Genomic DNA, 22,713 nt, shown 5'->3' on the forward strand with positions numbered 1-22,713 from the left:
ATATACTGAACGGTGTTTACTCATAATCACTACATAATTATCACAATTGGCATCCTGTGAATCATGCGCAAGTTTCACCGCAAGACTTAAGTGATTGTGAAATTGATCTGGTATAAAAACCGGATTCATGGTTATGATTAAAGTTTTAAGTACATCAGCGAAAAGAACATAACTACATGGCTAAATATGACATACCGTACTTTCATTAGTAATTTGATGTTTAGCAAGCTGTATTATCCATGTGAACAACTAAATCTAAATGTACTTATGTACTAAATTCAGTAACTGCGTTATCCTGATCAAGGCTGCGGTGGATCTGAAGAATCCTGAGAACGCTGGGTTTGAGTCGGGAATATTCGTTGGTGCGTAGGGCATCATGCCCACACACTCACACACTTATTCACACTTTAGGGCAATTTATCATAGCCAATTTGTCTATCTGCATGTTTTAGGAGGTGGGAGGAAACCAGAAAACCCTGAGGAAACACGTGTGAACACATGCGCATAAACATGTACAGACAAGATTGAACCAGGGAGCCTGGAGCTGTGAGGCAGCAATGCTACTCTCTTTTTGTAAATAGGTAAACTATTTACAAAAAAAAAAATGCTTGCTTATCTAGATGAACCTATTTAAACCTTCAATTTATCACTATAACCACTCAATATACAGTCACACACGTGTACACACACACACACACACACACAAATTCATGCTTCACTAAACCCCTACTGTTTACATCAACAGAGGCCATGTCTGGCAGACGTCGAATTCTGTTTGCCTTGAGAACAAAACTACAACAAAATGGAGATGAATCAGGGGTGTGTGAGATTAAAGGCTGTCAAATCAGTGATGCCACGGGGTATTTTTAATCCAGTGATGAATAATGAGCCCACACGGATATGAAGTGGCTTCAAACATCTGCTGCCAGATGTGTTAATCGAGAGGAACAGGAGAAGAAGAAAAAAAATACACACTGTTTGTGAAGTGATAGTTCTGAATTTGTAGCCAAAAATAGTTAACTGTCAAAAATATATCTTTGTATGTAAGAATAAAACTGTGGTAGGAACAGCTGTGTGCCAGGCTGCTTGGCTCACATATTGCTATTTCTCCTTTTTAAAGACAAACACACGATTATGGGTGTACAGCACATAGTGTACTGCCTAACGGGTGATGGCAGAAGTACTGAACGTTTGTGACAGCAGACAAGCAGATGGTTAGGGAAGAGGACAGTATTGAAACAGACTTAAAGAGAAGTGTTGCACTTTTAAATGAATGCAAATGGATTATCTGCAGCGAGAGAAAAAAAGGAAGTGAACACAATCTAACACAATCGCTTACCAAAAAGCCCATGATGTCAGTTGCTAAGGCCCTTCTCGATTTGTAAACAGGAATGTTAGTCAAATTATTGTAACGGTCATGTCGCTTCATAAAACTACAGTCATATAAAATAAATGATGCAAAAATGATGACAGGAGATATTTACAGTCTGTCGCTTTAGATTAACAGGCACAGCAATCCAAGCCTGATTATATGATCAGCCTCGCCACAAAAAGGTTGTGTTTTGCAGACTTTTGACCATAATGTCAATCTGCAACAGACTATAACCTAAACACTCTCTCAACCATGCGAGGCTCTTGTTCTTTTCTGTGCCACATGAAAGTCATTCATGACAGCTTGTGTGTATTTACAGCTTCAGGGGCCCTCGTGTGAAAATTGAAATTTAGCAGCCATGTTTTTTTTTTTCTTCTTTCCTCTCCAGGTAAAAAGAACACTCGTGTTCTATGCTAACCATGAAGCACATAAACCCTCTTTGCTTTGTGCAAGTCGAGACATTAACTCTGATGAAAGTTCCATTTTCAAAGCTGGACAGTAACTGAAGCGTTTTTGCCAGACAATGTTCCTCGTTCGAGACAGTAATTACATGGGGCTCAAACTGTGTGAAGTGACCCGTGCTAGGCAAAACTAAGAAATAAACTTTAAATGACTTCTACATTGTTCTAGACAGAACAGAAAGTCTGACTTTAGTTTTAGTTTTTCAATCCCTTTGAATCAGCAGCCAAATCTTACTTTCACATAGCTTCCAGACAACTCTAGTGTATATGTGTGTGTGCGCGTGCATGCTAAAGAGTGGGCTTCAGGTTAAAGGTTGAGCGGCTGGCACTACACATTGAAGGATGCAGACAAGAGGCAGATACAGTAAACATTTGCGTAAGGCGAACGGCTCCACAGCACGTGTTTGTGTTTGCCTCTCACTTAGCATGCCTGTTGCTGCTCAAAGGCTGCCTTTGTGCTTTCAGGCATGCTGGATCCATTTTTTAAAACAGTGCCCTAACACGATCCATGCATCCATTCATCCATCATCTTTCTCCCGCCAGCCCACAGACTCTGGCCCTACTTCCCACCTCTGGGCTGAGAAAAGGGGCAAAATGCCAGCTGGGGCGACACGTGGTCGAACCGCACCATTCATCTCTCCCAGTGGTTTTTGCATGCACCTCTTTGTGCATTTTTTAATCGTTATCACATGACGGTTGATATTTAGGGGTTACTCACTCCTTGGTTCTCGTGGTCCGTCCACTGTGACCTTTATGGCTCGGTGGTAAGTGGCCACTTGAGGAGGGTTGGTGAATACTGTGATTGTCAGAGTGAAGCTCTTCCCTGAAAGACACAAAAAGGTTCATAGCCCGTTAGTATCCAGCACAATGTGCCACATTCACTCTACGCTGTGCATTTGCATTTTCTTTGCTGCTGGTGATGACGGTGATTGTGGGATTTTAACTGCCATGGGAGGACATAACGTTTGAAACACTGAGGAAACAATAGACAGCAATGTCAAATGAAAAAAAAAAAAAAAAAACAACAGAGCAAAATGGCCATTTTAATTCAGCTGTGTCAGCACTCAACACCAAATAAACAGTGTGTCGGTCATTTCAAATACATCCAGCACTGTAACATGGCTTTATTTCAGCGTATGACAATGAGGTCGTTTTTATTTTATAACCTTCTACCCAGCACTGAGTCATTCTCCATTACGCTGTAAAAATGTGCTGAAGGCATTTAATGTAAAGGCAAACCCAAAGACAGCCCCATGGTGCCTCTTCTATCCTCACATGACCTTTCATTTAATGAAGAGTGTTTAAGAGGACTTCAACCATCCACTGAACCTTCACTTTACTGCATCTTAAGTTACAATTATCATGCGATTACAAACCATATCTCTTTAAGAACTGGACAGAAAAAAAGAATAAATGGTCTTTTACATCTGATTTGCTGTGAGCTGTGTGGATGTTGTCACGTAACAGAAATATTAATAGATGTCACTCTGTGAGCAAAACACAGGAAGCTTGAAGTGGCTTCAAAAGTAACAAACTCAGCAACAAGAGTAATCTGCAAAGTATGCTGTGAAGTCAGGCATGACACATTCTCTGAGCTGCAATCTGCCGCTGAGACAGGAAGAGGTGGGCGGAAAACGAGTGACTCAGTGAAGTGGCCAGCTCCACTCGGCTTTGCATGTGTATCAGGATGCGTGGCTGGCTCAAAGCTTTGTTGATTGGGCTTGTGTGTATTTTTTTTTTGTTAATTTCTCTCAATCTGCAAATCTATTTCATGAAACCAAGGAATTTTTTTTTTTCGTAAACACAAGCTTACAATGGACCATGTGTATAAAATATATATCAACCTCTCATTGTTGCCTTGTCAAAACATGTGGAGCCTATGATCATAAAAAATAAAAATACCATTCCAGGGGCACTTCCCAAGCATTGTATATAAGCTCTGACCTTGACTACTTCACTGAGGCTATTACTGTAAATCATGTCTCTTACCGTGTGTACTGGTGCTATATTCGTTCTCTTTCTTTCTCCCTCAGGAATCTGTCCTTAAGCCCCCAAAATGCAAGTTTGCGTCCAACAATCAAACCCAACCCAGCCCTTCCCAGTAACCAGATCCCGAAGCCACACCGCAGGCTAGCGCTGTGCCCAGCCACCAGACCAACGCCCGCCTCTCCCCTGGATCCAACAACTCCACACCACCAACTAAAAATACCCCCAATACCACCCTCTCCTGATGCTCAGGTTTCTGAGTTCACAATAGTGAACTCAGACTTTCATGTACTGACAGTATTAACACAAAAATAGCAAAACCTTCTCAAACCTGTTTGCTAATTATGAGCCCTGATTGATTTACTAGCAGTCTGTCGGCTACTTAAATCATCTCATGAACTGTGTTTTCTCAAACTAGACCCCAGCTTATGAAAGGTGGATGGCGTTTTTGTTTTCAGCCTTGTTGATTTTGGTTGCTCATATCTAATTCTGATCTGTTGCATGCAGGATTGTTTCCCTTATTTAATTTCCTTACGCATTGCTACCTTCCCCTGTGACTTCCGCCAGCAGATCTCGTATCAGTGATAGGAGAAACTCAAGCCTGGTGAGGTGTAGGTTTCAGTGCGGGCCAGAGCCCTCTTCTCTGTGACAGCTGCAAGGAGATAACACGCTCTCTCTGTTTCAAATATGCACACATATGCTAAGGAGTGTGTCTAGAGATGTGTGTTACATTAAGAAAAAAATAAAGCGCTTAGGCCAGCGGTTGGAAGGAAATCAGACATCTGTCAGTGCAGTCTTAACAAACACTGTTCACTTCAACGTACCCATTTAAAAACAAAATGACTGATAGGTCTGTTCTGCTTCGAGAGGGAATATTTATGGGCAAATAATTATACTGTCTTATTACCTTACAGTTTGGGCTTCGTGGCACCTTTAATTGAACTTTTATAAACATATTTCAGTCTGTAAGGCTTTGAAATGAGGCCCTTTTAGGGCTCCTTAACTGAACATCTGAGCGCTTAACTCTAAGGGACTGTAAAGATTAAGAAGGCAAGTCTAGACGACACTCAGGGAGGCTCGCCTGCCTCCAGCATCAGACTGCTTGCTCTTCTGATCCAGCTGCCTGTACTGTCTTCTTCAAAGGCCTGCTTTCTCAACAAGGGTCTTTCCAAAGGATCACAAGGCCTGGTTTTCTTTTTTTAGCAGTAATTACGCCCATATCAAAAGCAGTATTCATCTACACATGCCCAGCCTGAGTGCCCTTTAGGCCTGCATTGGTATATAACAACTGTCTGTTTGTAAATTGCATTAGCTCGGTGCAAAGTAAATAAATACATATGTCTGTAAAATATCATTATAAATAACTGTCATGAAAAATCACAATATCGACAGGCGGAAATGTTTAAACACACCCACTGCTTTTTTGTCCTTTAGCAAGGAAGTACTCGAATTACATTCCATGACATATAATGTAGCGATCTCTCAGTAGCATGTTTACGTGTGCTTTCAACTGATATGACTTCAGAAGACTCTAGTAATCAGTCACGGACGTGAGTATTTGTGTGGTACGTATTCATGAATTCCAGTCGTGGGCTGTTTGTTAAACTGTACTGGGCATCCATGGTAAAAGTGCGGTTTAGTATCTCAATGGATAATCTACCACATGCAGAGGTTTCACTACTACGCTCTGTTTCTTGTCTTGTAAACAGGAGCTGCTACATGTGGTTTCCCTGCATTAAGTGATTCACACAAAAAAATTTTATTTCTTATGGTTATGAGTGATTACTGAAAATCCAAGAAAGACACTGACCTCGCCCACTCCTCCCGACGAACCTCAGGTCGTTAAAGCGTGCCACTTGATTCTTCATGACAGCGGAGGCATTCCGCAGCTCTGCCGAGTAGTTCTCATCGTTTCCTGCCATAACTGTTACCACTGTTCCATCAGGAACATCCCCCAGTGCAACAACCTGGACCATGACGGAGAACACTGTCATTCCACCCATTCCCTTGTTTATTTTTTTTTATTGTTTTATTCATATTTTGAGTATGTGATTATCATCAGGTAATCTGCAACCACACATGCTTAATGATAGAAAAATTATATACTGACTGAAAACCAGAATAAACATGTTCACTAAGCTTAAATAAATAAATAAATAAATTAATAATAATAATAATAATAATAATAATAATATGCTGCAAAGGTCCATGATCTGGATATGCTCATCTAAAACATTTCATTCAAGTTTGCAAATCAGAATGAAAGAATGAAAATGAAAGATCAGCACAACTATACTAGTAATACAAGAAAATTATAAATATGCAGGCATGTTGTCAAGCCAAATATGTCAAACAAATCTTGTATACTTTCATACTGGAATACAGTATACTTAAATATTGGATAGACCACATACAGTGAAACCACATATCACACACACACACACACACACACAAATCCTCATGTGGTCTGAAATTTTGAAAAACATATATAGCAACATAAGATTAAATAAACAGAAAATACAAGGTTTAACCCAGACTATATGGATCTAAAAATCCATCCTCTATAAACTGTTCAGCTTGTTTGAGTTCATTTTTCCGATTCAAATCACAAATCACACAGGAACAATGGGTTCGTTAAAACTCATAAAACTATAACAGCGCTGGCTCACACAGAGAGAAAGCTAACCAAATACACTCAGAATTTAGTAGTGAATACCCAGCACAGATTGAGGCAAATCAGACCCACATGTTTTTACCCAATTTAAACAAAAATAATAAAAAGAAAATGTTGCTAACAGTTTTATTTTGCACTTGGTTTACAGCTCCAGCTGCAGAAGGCATGAAGGCTACTGGTTTTACATTTGGTTTAAAATAACATCAGGATGGATGTAGGGACGCTCTGAAGGGGATCAGGGGATAAGTTTCCCACTGATCTATTTTTTTTACCGGGTTTATTGAACGCTAGAATGAGTTCAGTTCATGTGTAGAAAAGGTACAACAGTAGTGCGATTGTTGCTTCACTTTCCATTTACCATTTCTACCATTACTGAAAAGCACTGGAAGGAAGGCATCAGGTTTTCTACACGTTTTCTGTTAGTCGGAGCACTAAATGTGCACCACGTGTAGGGTATTTATATATGAATAGAAGTATAACAAGGTTGATTTGAACATTATGAAGGATATATTTCAGTTGGCTGGTTGAGATCCAGACCCGGGCTCGGGACTCACCTTGAAGGCGACCGGCAGGGTTTTGTTACACCTCCAGTGAGACGGCAGCACGGAGCAGAGGAAGTTGGGGCTGTCGGTGCGCACGAGCTCGGCGGGGTGGTCGGCGATGATCTCCACCATGGTGCGATTGTCGTGCGCGCGCAGTCTCGGCACCGCCGCCGCCGTGTTCGCCTCGTGCTGCGTCGCGCCCGCCGCGCTCGCATCCGCCGCTTTCCCGGGCAGAGCCTGCACTCCGTTGGACGGCGGGCTGAACCTCCTGCTGCTGCTCGGATCTATCGGAATGCGCATTACACAGAAACACACACACGCACGCACACACACAAATCAAACCGTGAGGCGGCTTCAGATCAAACTGCCAGTCTGTCTTTTTTTTAGTCTCTTCCGAGCCCCTCGGCGCTCGCGCTCTGGACACGCGTTAACGGTTCTTCTAGTATGTCATAGTGGAAATGCCGCGTCCTGTCTGATTCGCACGCGCGGGTCGCTCGGAAGCAAGTGCGCGCGCCTTCGGAGGTGAAACCGAAATCGCACGCTCCACGTGAGAGTCAGCCTCAACGCCGCGCGCGCGATCGCTGTGTTGTTGTTGTTTTCAGCTGAAAAGAGTCAGAGACATCGTTGTGTTCTTTACGAGCTCACGCGTTTGTCCGCGGTTTGACGTTTACAGAGACAACGCGAAGGTCCGAGAGAAAAGCGAGTCTCCGCGCATCCCGACTCGACAGCAGGAAAGAAGACTAAGGTCAGTCCTGTTAGAAACCCGAATGGTTAAACAGATGGCACGTCAAAAAGGAGGAAATCTCGAATAGTTCTGCTAAACAGCTTCGAGTTCAAAGATGCCGTAAAATATTCAGCTTTTCCCCCCACAAACTGGCACGGTCTCAGTTAGTTTAAAAAAAAAAAAAAAAAAAAAGGAAGAAGAAGGAAAAAAAAAATCCGAAAGTTGTGGTTGGAGATGGCGGAGATAGGAAAAGCCACAGGTTTTTGGTCTCGTTGTGCGGTTTGTCTTTGGAGGCAGGCAGTTTTGGCGAGCTCAGGTTTTGTGGTTTATATATGTGCGCACGCGGGATGATTATTATGCTGATGAGTCTCGAGCACGTGGTGTACAGGACCGGACATTTCCCCTCAATCCAAACAAACCAAATTAATGACTCACTTTAACTCACTACTGCACAAAGACTGATATTGTAGATGGTACAGTTTGTGTTCAGATCAAAACTTACACTACAGACCTTAACTCATCAAAACCTAGACCTACAGTAAAACACAACATAAACCCAGTGTGGGGATCTAACAGTGCTGACTTAACATTCCCACTCAGTTTATTTTTACAGTGCTGCATTGACTCTTACAGATGAAGTCTAGCTGGCACTGATGAACACTAATAACACTGTAATAATTCAGTTCAATGCTCTTATAGTGAATTCAATACTGCAGCTCTTAATGAACCCCTTATCGTTTTAACACTGTAGGTTCTCCGCTATTTGTTTTAAAGCACGTAAACAGGAAATGAGTCAAGCACTTAGGAATGAAATAAACAACTACAAAAGATAGAATATTAGTGTAACACTGTAACATTTTTACACAAATTTGAGTAGTATACAAACGGTAGCTTATAGCCTATATTATAACCATTCTAACCATAAATTGAGCACTGTTCCTTATGCTAAATCAGGTTTATAGTTACAGAGAACGCTTTAAAATATAGTGTGGTTAGTAGTAGTAGTAGTAGTAGTAGTAATAATAATAATAATAATTATAACAGAAATTATTATTATTATTATTATTATTATTATTATTACTACTACTACTACTACTAGTATTGGTGTTGTTTTTCATCATCATAATCATTATTATTATTATTATTATTATTATTATTAGTAGTAGTAGTAGTAGTAGTAGTAGTAGTGGTATTGGAGTTGTTTTTCATCATCATCACATCATCATCATCATCATCATCGTTATTATTATTATTAGTAGTAGTATTGGTGTTTTCATCACCATCATTATTATTATTATTATTATTATTATTATTACTATTAGTGGTAGTAGTAGTAGTAGTAGTAGTAGTATTGGCGTTGTTTTTCATTATTATTATTATTATTATTATTATTAATTATTATTACACAAACGCCTATAACTTGTGCTCCATATTGTTATATTTTCTAGCTATATCATGATGAAATGTTTGACACCTAAAGAACACATATTTTAAAAAACAAAACTACTCTAAATGATATCCCCTTAAATCACCTCTATTATGTTTTTTATTTTTTATTTTGTATTTTTTTAGTCATTAGGTATATTTATTCACTGTGTCCCTGTTAAGCGTGTATACAGTTGTGTCCAGTAGTTTGAGGACTAACAGTCTGATCTGTGGGTGGCGCTGTTGAATCTGCTTTTTGATTTCGTCTTTTCCTGTGCGACTCCACACAGTGTTGAACTACAGCAGCACCGCCGCCTCACTACCGCGCTATAGCCGCACGCGCCACCTAACACTTCAATACCCATAGATCACCGCGAACAAGCCGGCGTGACGTTCAAACTACTCACCCGGAAAGTTGAATAGCTGTGCGATAAGAAGCGAGCGTGAGAGTAAACGCCGACGGGACTATTGTCTAATACACACAGAGAGGTAATGGGAAGACGTTGTGAAGTGTGCGGAAACATTTGGGTTGCTCGCTGTGAACTCCTCATGCATTACTAACGCGACTGTTTTAGACCTCGTGCATGTCTGTGTGCACATGAAGCTCCTAAGCGTAATGATGCACAAGGCTTATTTACAGTATTATATACACGCCTGTTTCGCCTGTGTAGCTGTTTAGAAGCGTGCACGTTCCCACGCATGCTGGTGTTTTGAGCCCTTGACACTTTAGAGACTAGCTGAGCTTACAGTATGCTTTGAACTTTTAGTACTTGGCATCAGGAACAAAGTGAATTACTGGAGAAGAATAAGAAGCAAACTGCCTTTTAACTTTCTCGTTATACATTTGTGATTGTTTCACACTAGTTCCATCTGCAGGCTAGACAGAACAACAACAACAACAAAAGAAGGAGAAGAAAAAATAAAAGGCCATGACAGTCTGGTGTTTGTTTGAAGCCCCTGAGAAATCCTCAGCTCTGCTGTTCAGTAAGAGATGCTGGAGTTAAGTTAATGCCTGTTAAGGCGGGTGGGTTGTGTGGTTTTGAGATAATTGTGGATATAAAAGCTGTAGTTGAGTGGTGGCTGATAGCTTACTTTTCCACATGCCTATTGTTTGTTAAAACTGTGTATGTGTGTGTGTGTGGCAGGCAGGCAGCAGATGAGGCGCCACACTTCACTGTGGAAGGGAGGGGGGAAGCTCAGACTGAGTGCGATTTTACTACGCTCGCTCGTTTAACCAGAGCCTTATCCCACCGCATTCTCATTTGAATAGACCTCCAAGAGTCTTTGCTCCGCACTTTCGGATGGAGGGAAATAGATTTTGCATGATTTCACTTTCTTATGCAAACACGGCGAGGTGGAGGCCGTGGCACAGGGATGTGTGGGGTGCTGGGTCGAGGATGTGGGCGCGAAATAAAACTTTGAACAGCATTAAATCACTTCTTTTTTTTTTTTGCCTCTTCATTATACGCTCCAGAACGACACGGTCTTAAATGACTTCTCCCGATTCAGCAGTTCCCAAATTTCTTATTCCACCCCTAATATTTTATGATGTCGGGACTGTAAATTTTGGGATGGCTAAATTGAGATGATCGTAGTGTAACCGTGTAACCGTGTAACCGTTTTTTATTGAATTTTATTTATTTTTAACTTGATATTTTTCTTACCTTTTTTAAGACAGATTTAATTGATTGTTAAAACAGTAAGTCTGTCAGTCTGACCTTTAACGGTTTTGTTCCCTATAAACTATAAGGGTTTTTCTTAATAACAGAGCATGAGAATGGAGCCTGTTAATGGACATTATAACTGCTTAATTAAATCGATGTAATGTGGAAAATTATGTACGTAGTCAGATGATATGATATTGGTCTAGATACCAGCGTTGCCATTTTTTTCTTCCTATTCAGCTCTTTCTTATTTAGATGAGTTTATACAACAGGATAGCTTTTTGCTCAGTCATACTAAACACTGCCTTAACTTCTAAACGGTAGATTGCGTGCCCAAGATGAAATCAGTAAATTAACTAGGCGTCTGTTGAAAAAGAAATTTGGAAGCGCAGCTATATAAAGGTCTAGTTAATTATAGAGAGGGAAATGCAATAAATAGCGTAGGCTCCCCTGTTCTCGTTCAAGGCGAGGCACTCTTTCAGACCTTTGCATGTTGAAGTAATCTCGATTCATTTGCCACATCTGAATTCATTTTGCTGAGTATGGTGACCATCTGCCTTCACAAGTCAAAGCAAAAGGCTCCAGCTTTCATCCAACAGAGGGGGCGAAAACAGAAGGATTTGAGATTTTGTGCTCGGATGTATTTATTGGGGAAGTTAGTGCTGTCTGTGCTTCTGCTCTCAGGACACCTTGAAACGCTTTGCTTTCCCTGAGCGTAAACTAGCAGTTTTATGTTCGGCCTTATTATGCGTTTCCTGCTTTGATGTACGGAGGGGGTGGACAGAATTTATCTTAACAATAGAGCAAGCAATTATTTTTTTTTGTCCTCGGGCTTTGTTCTGATCTGTTCAGGGAAAAAAAGGCAATCCACCTGTGTGATTTGCTAGTCTGATGACTTGGCTGGCAAAAGGAAGGTTGTGGTTTTGAATTCAGTCAAGCCAGCAGCTGTGCATCAGGTGATTTTGTTCAAATAAATCTGGTGGGCCGTCAAAACTCACCTGGCTGTGCCTCCCAATGTAAATGTAAATATTTTCCACACTCAACAATGGAACATTTAAATTTTACAAGGTCCATTTCCAGGTAAATATCAGCATCCTGTTAATTTGTTTTATTAAGCAGGGGGTGATATTTGACGAGGCCTAACTGCAGAATGTGTGGATAGCTGTGTGATGAATGTTATTTGCTGTGCAGCACATGATATGTTCACGCTTCCTTAATTTCTTTTTTGTTTTTTAAATTATTCAGTAATGATCTTTTTCATGAGTACAGTCTTTGAACGGAATGGTAAATCATTTATTAGAGGTGTACAATGTAGATGAGCCTTTACATGGCATTAAACCCAGAGCTGCACCAGTGACTGATATAAGACTCTTAGTTATTTGATAATATGTGATTAATTAACCTAATGCAGTGATTTTGCTAATTTAGTCTTATGTAAGTTTGGAAAATGTTGGATTTAGGGACTGATGTGGGACACATCATTAACTTTTATGCCAACTTGGCTAATATAACAGTATGATATTGTTTCTGATAAATTCACAACTTTCTTATGGCATTCTCGGCTACTTCTTCAGCGTTGACTAGATCCAACGATATGACATTAATTCTCTCCTATTTCTTGTTTCAGAAAGTTTTTTATTTTATTGTTATTGCTGCTATTTTCATATTGTGGCCTTAGATTGCTAGTCTGTGATCCAATGTAAACCTCAACAAAAGATTAATTAACAATAAATATTGTGGAGGTTTTTTTTGTTTAGTTTTTTTGTGAAATAATATTTTTTCCCCCCATATCAACCAGATCCTCCTACAGTCCAGCAGTTACAACAGAAGTGCTGACTTTGATTTAGTCATTTTGGTATCTGTGGGTACTTGATTTTTGGTCATTTTAATACATATCGACGCTGGAAAATGTTATTGGCGCGTCATTAAGCAGAACCAGACGTTCAAGACTTAGCACTGTCTTATTAGTTTTAAAAATGTGTTTTATAAGAGACAGCAGCACAAACATTTCAAGTTCCCTGACTCAGTGCTTAATTTGCAGAAAAAGGGGCCCAATGTCATACTTCTAAGCGTTCATGTAATTAGCTTCTTCGATGAGTACTAGAACACTTTAATTACATATGAACGGATTTAAATGACTAATATATATTTCAAATTAGCTCTGCTGATCTGTTCTCACTGTGACACTTTGGCGTTCTTTCCATTATAAAACTTTTAAAACTGTCTTTTGTAATGGTTCAGGTTCCGTCTCATGTGGTGTGTTTTTTTCCCCTCCTTTCTGATCATCAGGAAACGTTTTCTTTGTGAAGTGGGTTTATAATTGCCTCAGGCTTTGATGGCGCATACGGTCAAATGAGCCCTGCGTTTTGTGTGTGTGTAACAGATGAGCAACAGTGCTGCGAGCCCCATGGCAGCCAGCAGCACCTCACTGGCAGCGAGAGGATCCGGAAAACCCATCAGCTTCATCCCAGAGCTGCAGAGCATGATGTGAGTAGATCAGACTTTTACCCATCTACCCGTTTCACACTCACGGTTCACCCTGCTGCTCAGGAACTTCTCATTTTACAGTCCCTAAATATCACAACGGAGCTGGCGTGCTCGGCGCAACATAAACATATCAGTGGCTTCCTCTTTTCAAACACGCGCACACGCATTACGCATCCTTTCATGCGCTCTTTCTGATGTGTATTCTACTCTCACTCGTCATCGTGATGATCGAGAGTTCAAACGCAACCAGTTATTTCGGATATGAGGGTATGTCAGATGTGAGAAATCCTCACACTGTTCACCAAACCTCAATGTCTCGGATGCGTCCAACTTTCTGCACCATCGAGAAGCCAATTAGCCTCAGACACTATGTTCATCACTACTGTAATAAAGAATATGCATACAAAGCTCAGATTCAGTGAAGGGAATACGAATAGGCCTTGACTTGCTGTTCATCATATTGAAATATTAATGTTTTGCAAATATCACTTCATGTTAACTGATTTATATGTCACTTTAGCGAATGGGAGTTGATGAATTGCTCCATTAAGTCTGTGTGCAGGAATTCAAGTTGAACTTGAAGTCATTTGAGGCCAGTCTTCAATTATACCAATTATACAAGAGACTCAAAAACTGAATTTCTGCTGCAATCCAGACCATTTTTTTTCCAACAGAGCGATTGTGGTTGGTGAAGCCACAGTGAAATTTATCCATGCCGTATTGCCAGTGAGCCTCACCTGGGGAGACCTTTATTGTTCTCGGAAATGGCAGATAAACAGAAACAATACACTTGAAGCAGAACATCTCATACGTATTTTAAATCATTTTCCCACAATGTATTTTCTTTCCTTTTAGGAAAATACACCCTGATTTGCTTGTGTAGTCAGTTTTGAGGCTTGTTCTAACAAGAACGCCAGTCAGTGTTCGTTTATTTTCTGTTTCAACATTTAAAAAAAGAAAAAAATGAAAATCATCATCTGTTTTTTTTGTAACTTTAGTTTCATGGTAACGTCCTTATGCACCAAGATCTTTATCAATTAGTTGCAGTTAGTAATGCATGTAATTGTATATCATTAGGCTTGTAAACCAGATTCCTCTATATAAGACTCAAAGCTTATGGTTAGCTCAAGCTTAGTTTAAAAAAAAAATATTCATGACAAATAAAAGTGATAATTTCAGTTTAAGCATTCACTTCTAAGACCTTATGCATTACTGCTCGATAGCATGTCTACAGCATGTGCTCGTGAAATCACACCACATACTGCTCAAACCTATTTTTTAACACCCCCCCATAAGCTCTCAGTTCTTGAGATCTCATTTTGCAATCCGAAATTTCGCAAGACAATTAAAGTTGATTTAATACAGCAAATATAATTATTGTGTCTCAAACAGTTTTCTTGACATTGTATTACAATGGTATTCCTCTGGCACAGCTATCCTTCTCTTTCCTGTATTCATCATGTTTTTTTTCCACCGCGCACTAATAACTCTGCACTGGTGCGTCTTTCTGAACACCAGTCAGTCAGAGTGACGCTAGTAAACTGCGTGATTCTGACATTTATGTCTGCGTACTGTAAAACAGGCACGTTTTCGGAGCATGTGTGTGTTTTTTTTTCATTTCTCGACAGCGTCTGGAGCGCTGAGGGAGGAAAATGTAAAGACGGTTTCCTCTGGCTCTCGTTGCCATGACTGTCTGCCGCCTCCTGCCTTCATGGAGGTCCTTAATTGAGATCACTTGTACTTATAAATGGCAGGAAGTGCTGTGGTTCATGTGAGAAGAAATGGAACTGAAACATGGCCCTTAAAAGAAAACCGAGGCTACTGTCCCAGCGATCTAACCGATTTTCCTCACTGTTTCCTCTTTTCATGATCATATCAGCATTTCAGCATTGTTTTGCTGATAAAAAGGGCAATGCTGTCCATCTCGGACATCCATTAGGACTATCACTGGATTGACTGCACTCAGTCATTTCTAGAGGAAGACACTGAAAGATAAAATGTACATGTACAGCATGGCTGCAAATCTTATGTTACACATTTGCCTGGATTATTCTGGGAATTCACTCCTGCTTGCATTCAAGTGTAATGATCTAGTCAGAGTAGGAAAAGCAGCGCCCTTAATTCTCAGTTAAGTGCTGTTGCGTGTTGATCATTTGACAGTCAAAGCTAAAGGAGCCCAGTGTCGAGTTGTGTTTTCTTAGGAAGGGGGCCAATGATCACTTTTGTCACTCACGTATGAAATAACTCTGCCGTTTCGTCTCTCTATCTGTTCCCATGCATGCGTTCAAACCGAGAGGCCGCTCACGTCCGACTCTCCCATTTGTTCAAAAAAAAAAAAAAGGATTAAAAAGCTTTCCCCTCCTTCCACTCCTAATCATCCTGACATTTAATACTCTGATCCGCACTAAAAAGTGCTTTCTTTGGACCGGAAAATTCCATACTACACGCATAAGGTGCTAAGCATAACACAGACAGTTGAATATGGCCAACGTTCAGCTTTTCCTTTGTTTGTGGACTTGACTCGCCTACATCTTTTCCCTGAATTACTCGCACTGTTTAAATACATTTATTGTACAGATATAAAGTACGCAGGAGCCTGTATGATTGATGACTTTGTTAGCTTTACATAATGGCAGATTACTGAATTGTGGCTTCAATATAAGATGCTCGTGTGCCATTGAAAGCGATTGGCTTCAGAAGTTTGACTTATTGCTGATTTTTGTCCATTTCTAAAATGAGTGAATTCTCAATGCTAAGTAGTCAGGAGGTGTTGATTCGTTTTCTATAATAGCAGCTCAGACAATCGGTCCAGACAGCAAAGCAAATCAGGTTTCTGTTAGTGCATTCATTCTAATATATTATTTATTTCTATAGAAACAGCTTAGACAGGGACTTTTATGTGGCGATTTATGTGTAATTGTGGAAGGAGACTCCAGTGTCAGCGCTTTGTAGCAGTCAGAGGTAAAGCTGTAACTTTAGCTGTAACGGGATGAGGGGCTTTGGGATTTCTTGGTAAAATGACAAGCTGCATGTATTTTTTTTTGTCTTTTTGATGCCAAGAAAGACAAAAAACAGAGGCTGGTCAGGGGACGACCGTTTATAGCTGTTCTAATGTAAGTGATAACAGGAAGTTTCACTGATGCCAAAACCTTGAAATGTAACGGCATATAAAGGCATAAAAAGTCCAATGTGTCATTCTTATACGTGTCAATAAATAAACATTTGTTAGCAATTGCAAAATGTTGTGGTATAATAGGAATAAAACACCTCAGGGTGTGCAGTTATAGGAAAATAATCCACTTAGATGTGGTAGCCACTGTGTCTTTGATTATTTTCCTATAATAGCATGGCCCATTGTGTTTCATTCCTTACTTAAGCAGTGTGAAAAGTGAATGTAAAGGGTATTATTTATTAAAGAAGACCATATTGATTTATGAAGATTTATAAAATGTTATCAAAGTGACCAAAAAAAAAAAACCCAGAATAATAATTTTTAAGATCTAATTCTTTTTTTTTTTTTTTAACCTAATATTGTACCTGGTCTAAATGTAGACAACATTTTTTTCCCGTACCAGATTTTGGAGGGAAAAAAGGGAATTTAGCCAATAAAGACCGACAGCGTATCATTACCTCTTCCCCAGTCTAAGTGCCTCTCTGAGAAAGCTTAATATAAGCTCAGTAGCTCATCAGTGCTGTACCAGTTGTATAAAATAGTGAAATGACATTTTTGTGGCTTCAGGTCTCTAACACTGATGGACACGTCTCTGCACATCAGCAGTTTTGCGGTATTTTCTCAAACCTGAAGTTACGACAATACCGCTAGACTAAAATACCTGAAACTATCCTTTTTTTTAAGTTTATGTACAATTTTGCAGCAGGCAAACTTGGTACAAATATTTATTTTGCTATATTTATTTGTGGCATGGTGTTAATACTATGGTATTTGTACACCCTGCCCAAACCCACAACAGCATATTTGTGGGCTTGAGGTTGTCTAGCATTTCTTTCTGTGTTCTGTTGCTCGTTCATATCTGAAATGCTTCTAGCTGAAAAAAGCTACTAGGACGTTTAGATAAACACTGTGGTAACTGAACTATACAGTAGAAGTAGGTGCTGAAATGTTAGTATGGCCCTCTTCGCTTTATCCCTTTAGTTAAAATGATTCTACCTTTTTAAAATTTTTATACGTTATATACAAAAAAAAGCCTTTTTCATAGAGATGCTTGTTTATCAGTTATTATTATAGCTGTCACTTTACAATAACCCGAGTAATGACTGCTAAAGCTTTCCAATGATTAATATAATGCACCAAAAATATGACATTTTCTCAATTCTAAAATGAACACCTACGTGCTTATTAATAAAGGTTAAGAGTGAAATTTAAAGTTTAGCTTATACGTCTTTTACTGTGTTGAAGTGGAAAGCCAAGGTTCCTGAACTATTTTCTAGTTCCTGGTGTATTTTCTCTCCGTATTTGTGGTTTGGTTTTGTTTTGTTTTTTTCTGTTAAATGAAGTACAAAAGTGTTTGTGCTTTTGCATATCTGTGACTAGTTGCTATGGGTAGAACTCAGCTGTTACTACACCCAAAGGCTGTTTAGAAGGCCTGTGTGTCAAATGAGGCCAGAGCCGGGCTCTTTCCTGAGCGCACACAAACACACACACACTTACACCTCAGTGGGACATACTGTAACCACTGATGCCACACACACACATATACACATATACCTATGAACTGTGAAATATTCGGTCTGCACCATTACAGGTATAAGCCAGTGCTATCACTATTGAAGGAATGTGATTGAAGATGACTTGTATGTCCTGTAACTTCATGTTTCACATGCATGAAGTCAAATAGAAACTTGTAACATAAAACTCTTAAATTGCATTATAACTGCCAGTTTTTATTCTGAAGTATTAATAAGGTCATATTCTTTATCATAATCATCACAATAATTAGGTAGCCCATGAGAGTAATTAAAAAGCAATTCACATGCATTAATGAACATGTAGTACGGCGCTTAGCCGTTGCCCTCCCACATCATCGGTTAAAGTTTTGGCACCCTGTGGGCATGTGCTTAATTCCGTACACTGTCTCCTGGGCTTCTACACTCATAAAGCCTTCTTTAATTTCCAAGACCCCTTAAATGTTTTCCTAAACCAGGATGGAGACGAGTCCCTTTGGAAGTGAGCAGCAATAATGAGTTGGCACACACACAGTCTCCACTTAACCAGACTGTAATTTGGGGACTGAATAGAGCCTCTCATCACTATTATTTGTTTACTGCAGTGTTTCTGCTGGGAAATCCACAGTGACAAACACACCACTCTGATGTTTTATTTATTTATTTATTTATTTATTTATTTATTCCGTTTTGAGAACTTTTAGACATTTGTGTAGAGGTGTGTATAAATGAAAAAAAAACAACAACAACGACCTCATATGTATATTTATAATGTTCATTTCAGGGACACTGTTTTAAACAATAACTCTTATTTAGGCTACTGTAATGTTGCTTTGTTTCACTATAGAAATGTGAAATGTGTAGTAAAAATCGTGCTGCCACAATAAACCTTAACTGCAACACCAGCACCCAATTTTGTGGTTTCTAAATTTTACCTCATTAACAGCATGAGCTATGGCTAACTCTGTGTCAGACATACAGTACTGTGCGAAAGTCTTAGGCATCCTATTTGTTTTTAATAAAATCTTTGCTATTGATTTTTATTTTATGACTTCTACATTATCAAGTCAGTACAAAAACATTTTTGGTTCCCAAACATTAGTTTTCCAGCACAAAATTAATTGTTTGTATGTCAGTAAAGAAAGCAGCATATTAAGCAGCATATTAAGACGACTTTTCAGGCAAAAAAAACACAATGAAGGCTGCTGGGTTTTGCTGCAAAAATAAGAAGCAAGTGCGACAGTCAAAGTCTCCAGAAGATGCTCAATAAAACCTATAGCTCATTTCCTTATAAAACTGCACTAATTCTAATTCTATGAGACTAATTTTTTCCCCCTCACCAAATACTGCCTTTGTTTCAATTATTACTGTTGACTGCTCTTTATAGTATTTTTTTTTAATGGAGAAACATTTAATTTCATTATTTTGAAGGCATCTTTGCTCTACACCATTTCTTTGTATGTGCCTAAGACCTTTGCACAGTCCTGTATATTCACTTTTAACAAATTTGTTGTTTTCAATACAGAATCTTAGGATATTCATCTCTCAACATACTTAATCTAGCACCAATTTGTGTCAGACTAGTGGTTATTTCTGCACATCATGATATCATATCATTTATGAAAAAACTAATAAGGTTTCAGAGTACAAATCCTTAACAGAAGGGGGAAAAAAATTGGTTTCCTTGTTTTCCCATTTTGATGAACATAATGTCCACAGACCTTATACACACTCGTATGTGGATTTGTGCTGATCCTGGATCTGGATACTGTCTATTGAATTTTAAAATGTACATACTGTTCCTGATAAATGTATTTGGTATTACTATTATTATTAGTAATTGTATTACATAATGAACCAACAAGTCTCTAAATGCTTGTGTGTGCTTGGTTTTATGATGTTAGACTCAAATTAAGCTCAAGCTTACACTTCTGCTGCTAAAACATCCTGGACAAATCCTGAATACGCAAATGGTCAAATTTGCTTTCATAGCAAAATGTGAAACAAGTGTAGAAAGTTTCATTGTTCACTTTGAACTGCGCTAAAAAAAATGTAAATATGTCTGGGGAATTAATGACTAATCACCTGACTTTAAAATAATAAAGCTGCTGTTAGACAGACATACACACATGCTCCATGAGTAGATCATTAGACTCAGAATTTTGCTTTCTAGGACCTTTTAGTCTAAAAATGCTGTGAGTGAATTGTCATACAAAGGTTATAAAGGTTGTTTTTGAATGTCGGTATAGGAATATTCTAAGTCTAGCACATAAATATTTAAAAAAAAAAAATCCAAATGATCCTACAACAGAAATTTTGCGCTCTCTGTGTCTAGACTTTCTGAACGCTTGCCTTTTCGTTCTGGTTGCACCTCTTCTAATTTGGAGCAGTCTTCATATCTTATTTGAGGAAATCATGTTTATTAATAGGTAACGTTAATATTTAGCGGTGGGGGGGGTGGGGGTGGGGAGTCAAAAGAATGTGTTCAGTTGTCTTTGTCAGCAAAACGACAGCTTAAACTGTGAAGTCGTTAAAAGCAGCTCATGCTTTTTTTTCTTCGCCCTATTGTTTTCTTCAGAATTGCTTCCTTCGAGTGAACTCAAATACTTCCCTTCATTTTGCTGGGGAAAACAACAACTTAGAGGATTTGTCTTTGGACCTCTAATACATATTTAAAGCCACGGAGGTTTGACAGAGCCAACCTCGCCGAGGGGGTATGACTGATAAATTTTGCATTAGACTGATGATGAGCTGTCACTACCCCAAAGAATCCACTGATATCCCGAAACGACTTTTACGAGTAGCTTGGGCTTACAGTAAACACACCAGACAATGAAACAGGAGCTGCAGTAACTATAGCGCCCTCCTGAATGCCGTCACAGGATGAGTCAACATGCGTTCGAATCAGAAAAACAGCATTGTTGACAACAGAGCCAGATGTAGAGTTAATACTTAATAGCACAGACACAGCCACTGTTTTTCTGCTCTGGGCTTGAACACTGGCTTTATCACAGATTCTGGTATTGAAATTTATGTATGCATGTGTGTGTGTATATATATGTATATATGTATATATGTATGTGTGTATATATATATATATATATATATATATATATATATATATATATATATATATATATATATATATATATAAAATGCATATACACACGCACATATATATGTGTGTGTATGTATATGTCTGTATGTATACAATGTATATGTATGTATATATGGGGTTTTTCATTATCTACTATAAAAGGCATGGATTTTTTCTTTGCCACAGTCACCTCTGGCTTGCTCATTAGGGATAAATTCATACGTATGAAATCTATATCCTGAATATCTATATTTCTGTAAATCTGCTTTGGGACGAGGTCCATTGTTAAAAGTGCTATTCAAATCAAACGGAATTGAATTGATATTGTGTATTCACTCAACAGTTTATATATGAGGATGGTTTAATGATTTATTTCAAGCCACAAGTCGAGTTTTTCAGTACAATGACCATCCAAAAACTGATCAAATCCTCCTGAGATTTCGCTGTGTAGCAAGCCAAAGTGATTGCATTGCGGCATGAAAGCAGCTGAAACACAAGCCGGGAATGGGATACTGCTGAAACGGACACACCGCATGTGTCATACCTGTACGTTTCTCTCAGAGCGGTAATGTGATTCTCACAGGTGTGTGTCTTGCTTGCATAGGCTAATGGTTGTGGTCAGACTACCATGGCAGGTTGATGGGAGCTGTATTGTTATTTAGTGCTAATGGTTTGTTTTGCACTGAGAAGGTGTGTGTTTGTGCATGTTGCATGGCTCTGATGCGTGTGTTGTTACGCAGGGAGATTGTCTATTATGTTGTCTCATTTACTCGATTGGCTTTCATCCACTTCTCTTTCCCATCTTCGCTTCTTCTTTTTCTGAACGGATCTGGACGGATGCAGATTTGATGCTTCGCATTTATTTAGAGAAAGTTTATTCGTCTTCAATGATGGGAAGAGATTTGAAGTCTGTATTATATTCAGATATTAATCTCTTATGAAAGCACTGTAAAAACGCGCTTTTTCCGCACAGAGCGAGCGGTATGCTAGAGAATCAGACATACTGTTGGATTCCCAGCTTCTCTCTTATTGTTTAGATATCAAAATGTACATTTTTAAGAGGAAATAAAGCATTGCACTGGCCCATTTGAAAACACTAGATTTCCCTTGTGGGGAATTTCGGAGCCACGGCTCGAAGGATAAAGCAGTGATGAGAGTCGCTGCCAGTGCATCCGCTCCTCTCCTCTCCTCCGCCGGCCCGGCTCGTGCCTCGCATTTTTACATTCTGTTTTTCCTTATAGCCCTTGTGTGTATCGTATTATAAATATTTTAAAGTAATGCCCTAGTCAAAGAAAATCCCGCATTCCAGCTGAGGTTAAATCAATAGAGCACGCTGGCTTTGGCTGTTGCCGGTGTTGGGTAGAACAGGTAGAGCCTTGTTAAGCGTGTAGCCTCTGTAGTCATGGACTCGCTTCATTATGGTAGAGTCAAAACAGCCATCCGGAGTCAAAGTCCACTTATCTGAACATTAAATATTTTCCTCTCGAAAAACTGCCCCGAAGCCTCCGCACACTGCCTGGTAATTGAAGCCGTACCAAGGTACATTTAAAGAACGCATGTTGGGCTTTCAATTATCCTGTTTATGCAGTATATGTTTC

At 39.2% G+C, this 22,713-nt stretch overlaps 2 protein-coding genes across 7 annotated transcripts in view; one reads left to right on the forward strand and one right to left on the reverse strand.

Annotated features, from left to right (window-relative positions):
* The window catches only part of runx2a (RUNX family transcription factor 2a), a 42,352-nt gene that overhangs the window by 15,970 nt on the left and 3,669 nt on the right, over positions 1–22,713 (reverse strand). Inside the window, exons 2-4 of one of the 2 annotated variants that reach the window (XM_053633853.1) lie at positions 7,048–7,319; positions 5,630–5,786; positions 2,552–2,656 (exon numbers count right to left, since the gene is read on the reverse strand). In XM_053633853.1, coding sequence (XP_053489828.1) covers positions 2,552–2,656; positions 5,630–5,786; positions 7,048–7,319 — 534 coding nt within the window. Of the gene's footprint in view, positions 1–2,551; positions 2,657–5,629; positions 5,787–7,047; positions 7,614–22,713 lie in introns of those variants that run through there. The other variant, XM_053633852.1, reaches the window with a different exon arrangement.
* Positions 7,723–22,713, forward strand: part of supt3h (SPT3 homolog, SAGA and STAGA complex component) — a 92,935-nt gene continuing 77,944 nt past the window's right edge. For 4 of the 5 annotated variants that reach the window (XR_008386846.1, XR_008386844.1, XR_008386845.1 and 1 more), the window contains exons 1-2: positions 8,438–9,673; positions 13,232–13,335. Coding sequence is in view for 2 of the 5 variants with exons in the window: in XM_053633854.1 (XP_053489829.1) it covers positions 13,232–13,335 (104 nt within the window). In the remaining 3 variants the exon portion in view is untranslated. Of the gene's footprint in view, positions 7,781–8,437; positions 9,674–13,231; positions 13,336–22,713 lie in introns of those variants that run through there. The other variant, XM_053633856.1, reaches the window with a different exon arrangement.

This window comes from Ictalurus furcatus, chromosome 9, assembly GCF_023375685.1.
Source record: "Ictalurus furcatus strain D&B chromosome 9, Billie_1.0, whole genome shotgun sequence".
In the NCBI taxonomy this organism is placed as follows: Eukaryota; Metazoa; Chordata; class Actinopteri; order Siluriformes; family Ictaluridae; genus Ictalurus; species Ictalurus furcatus.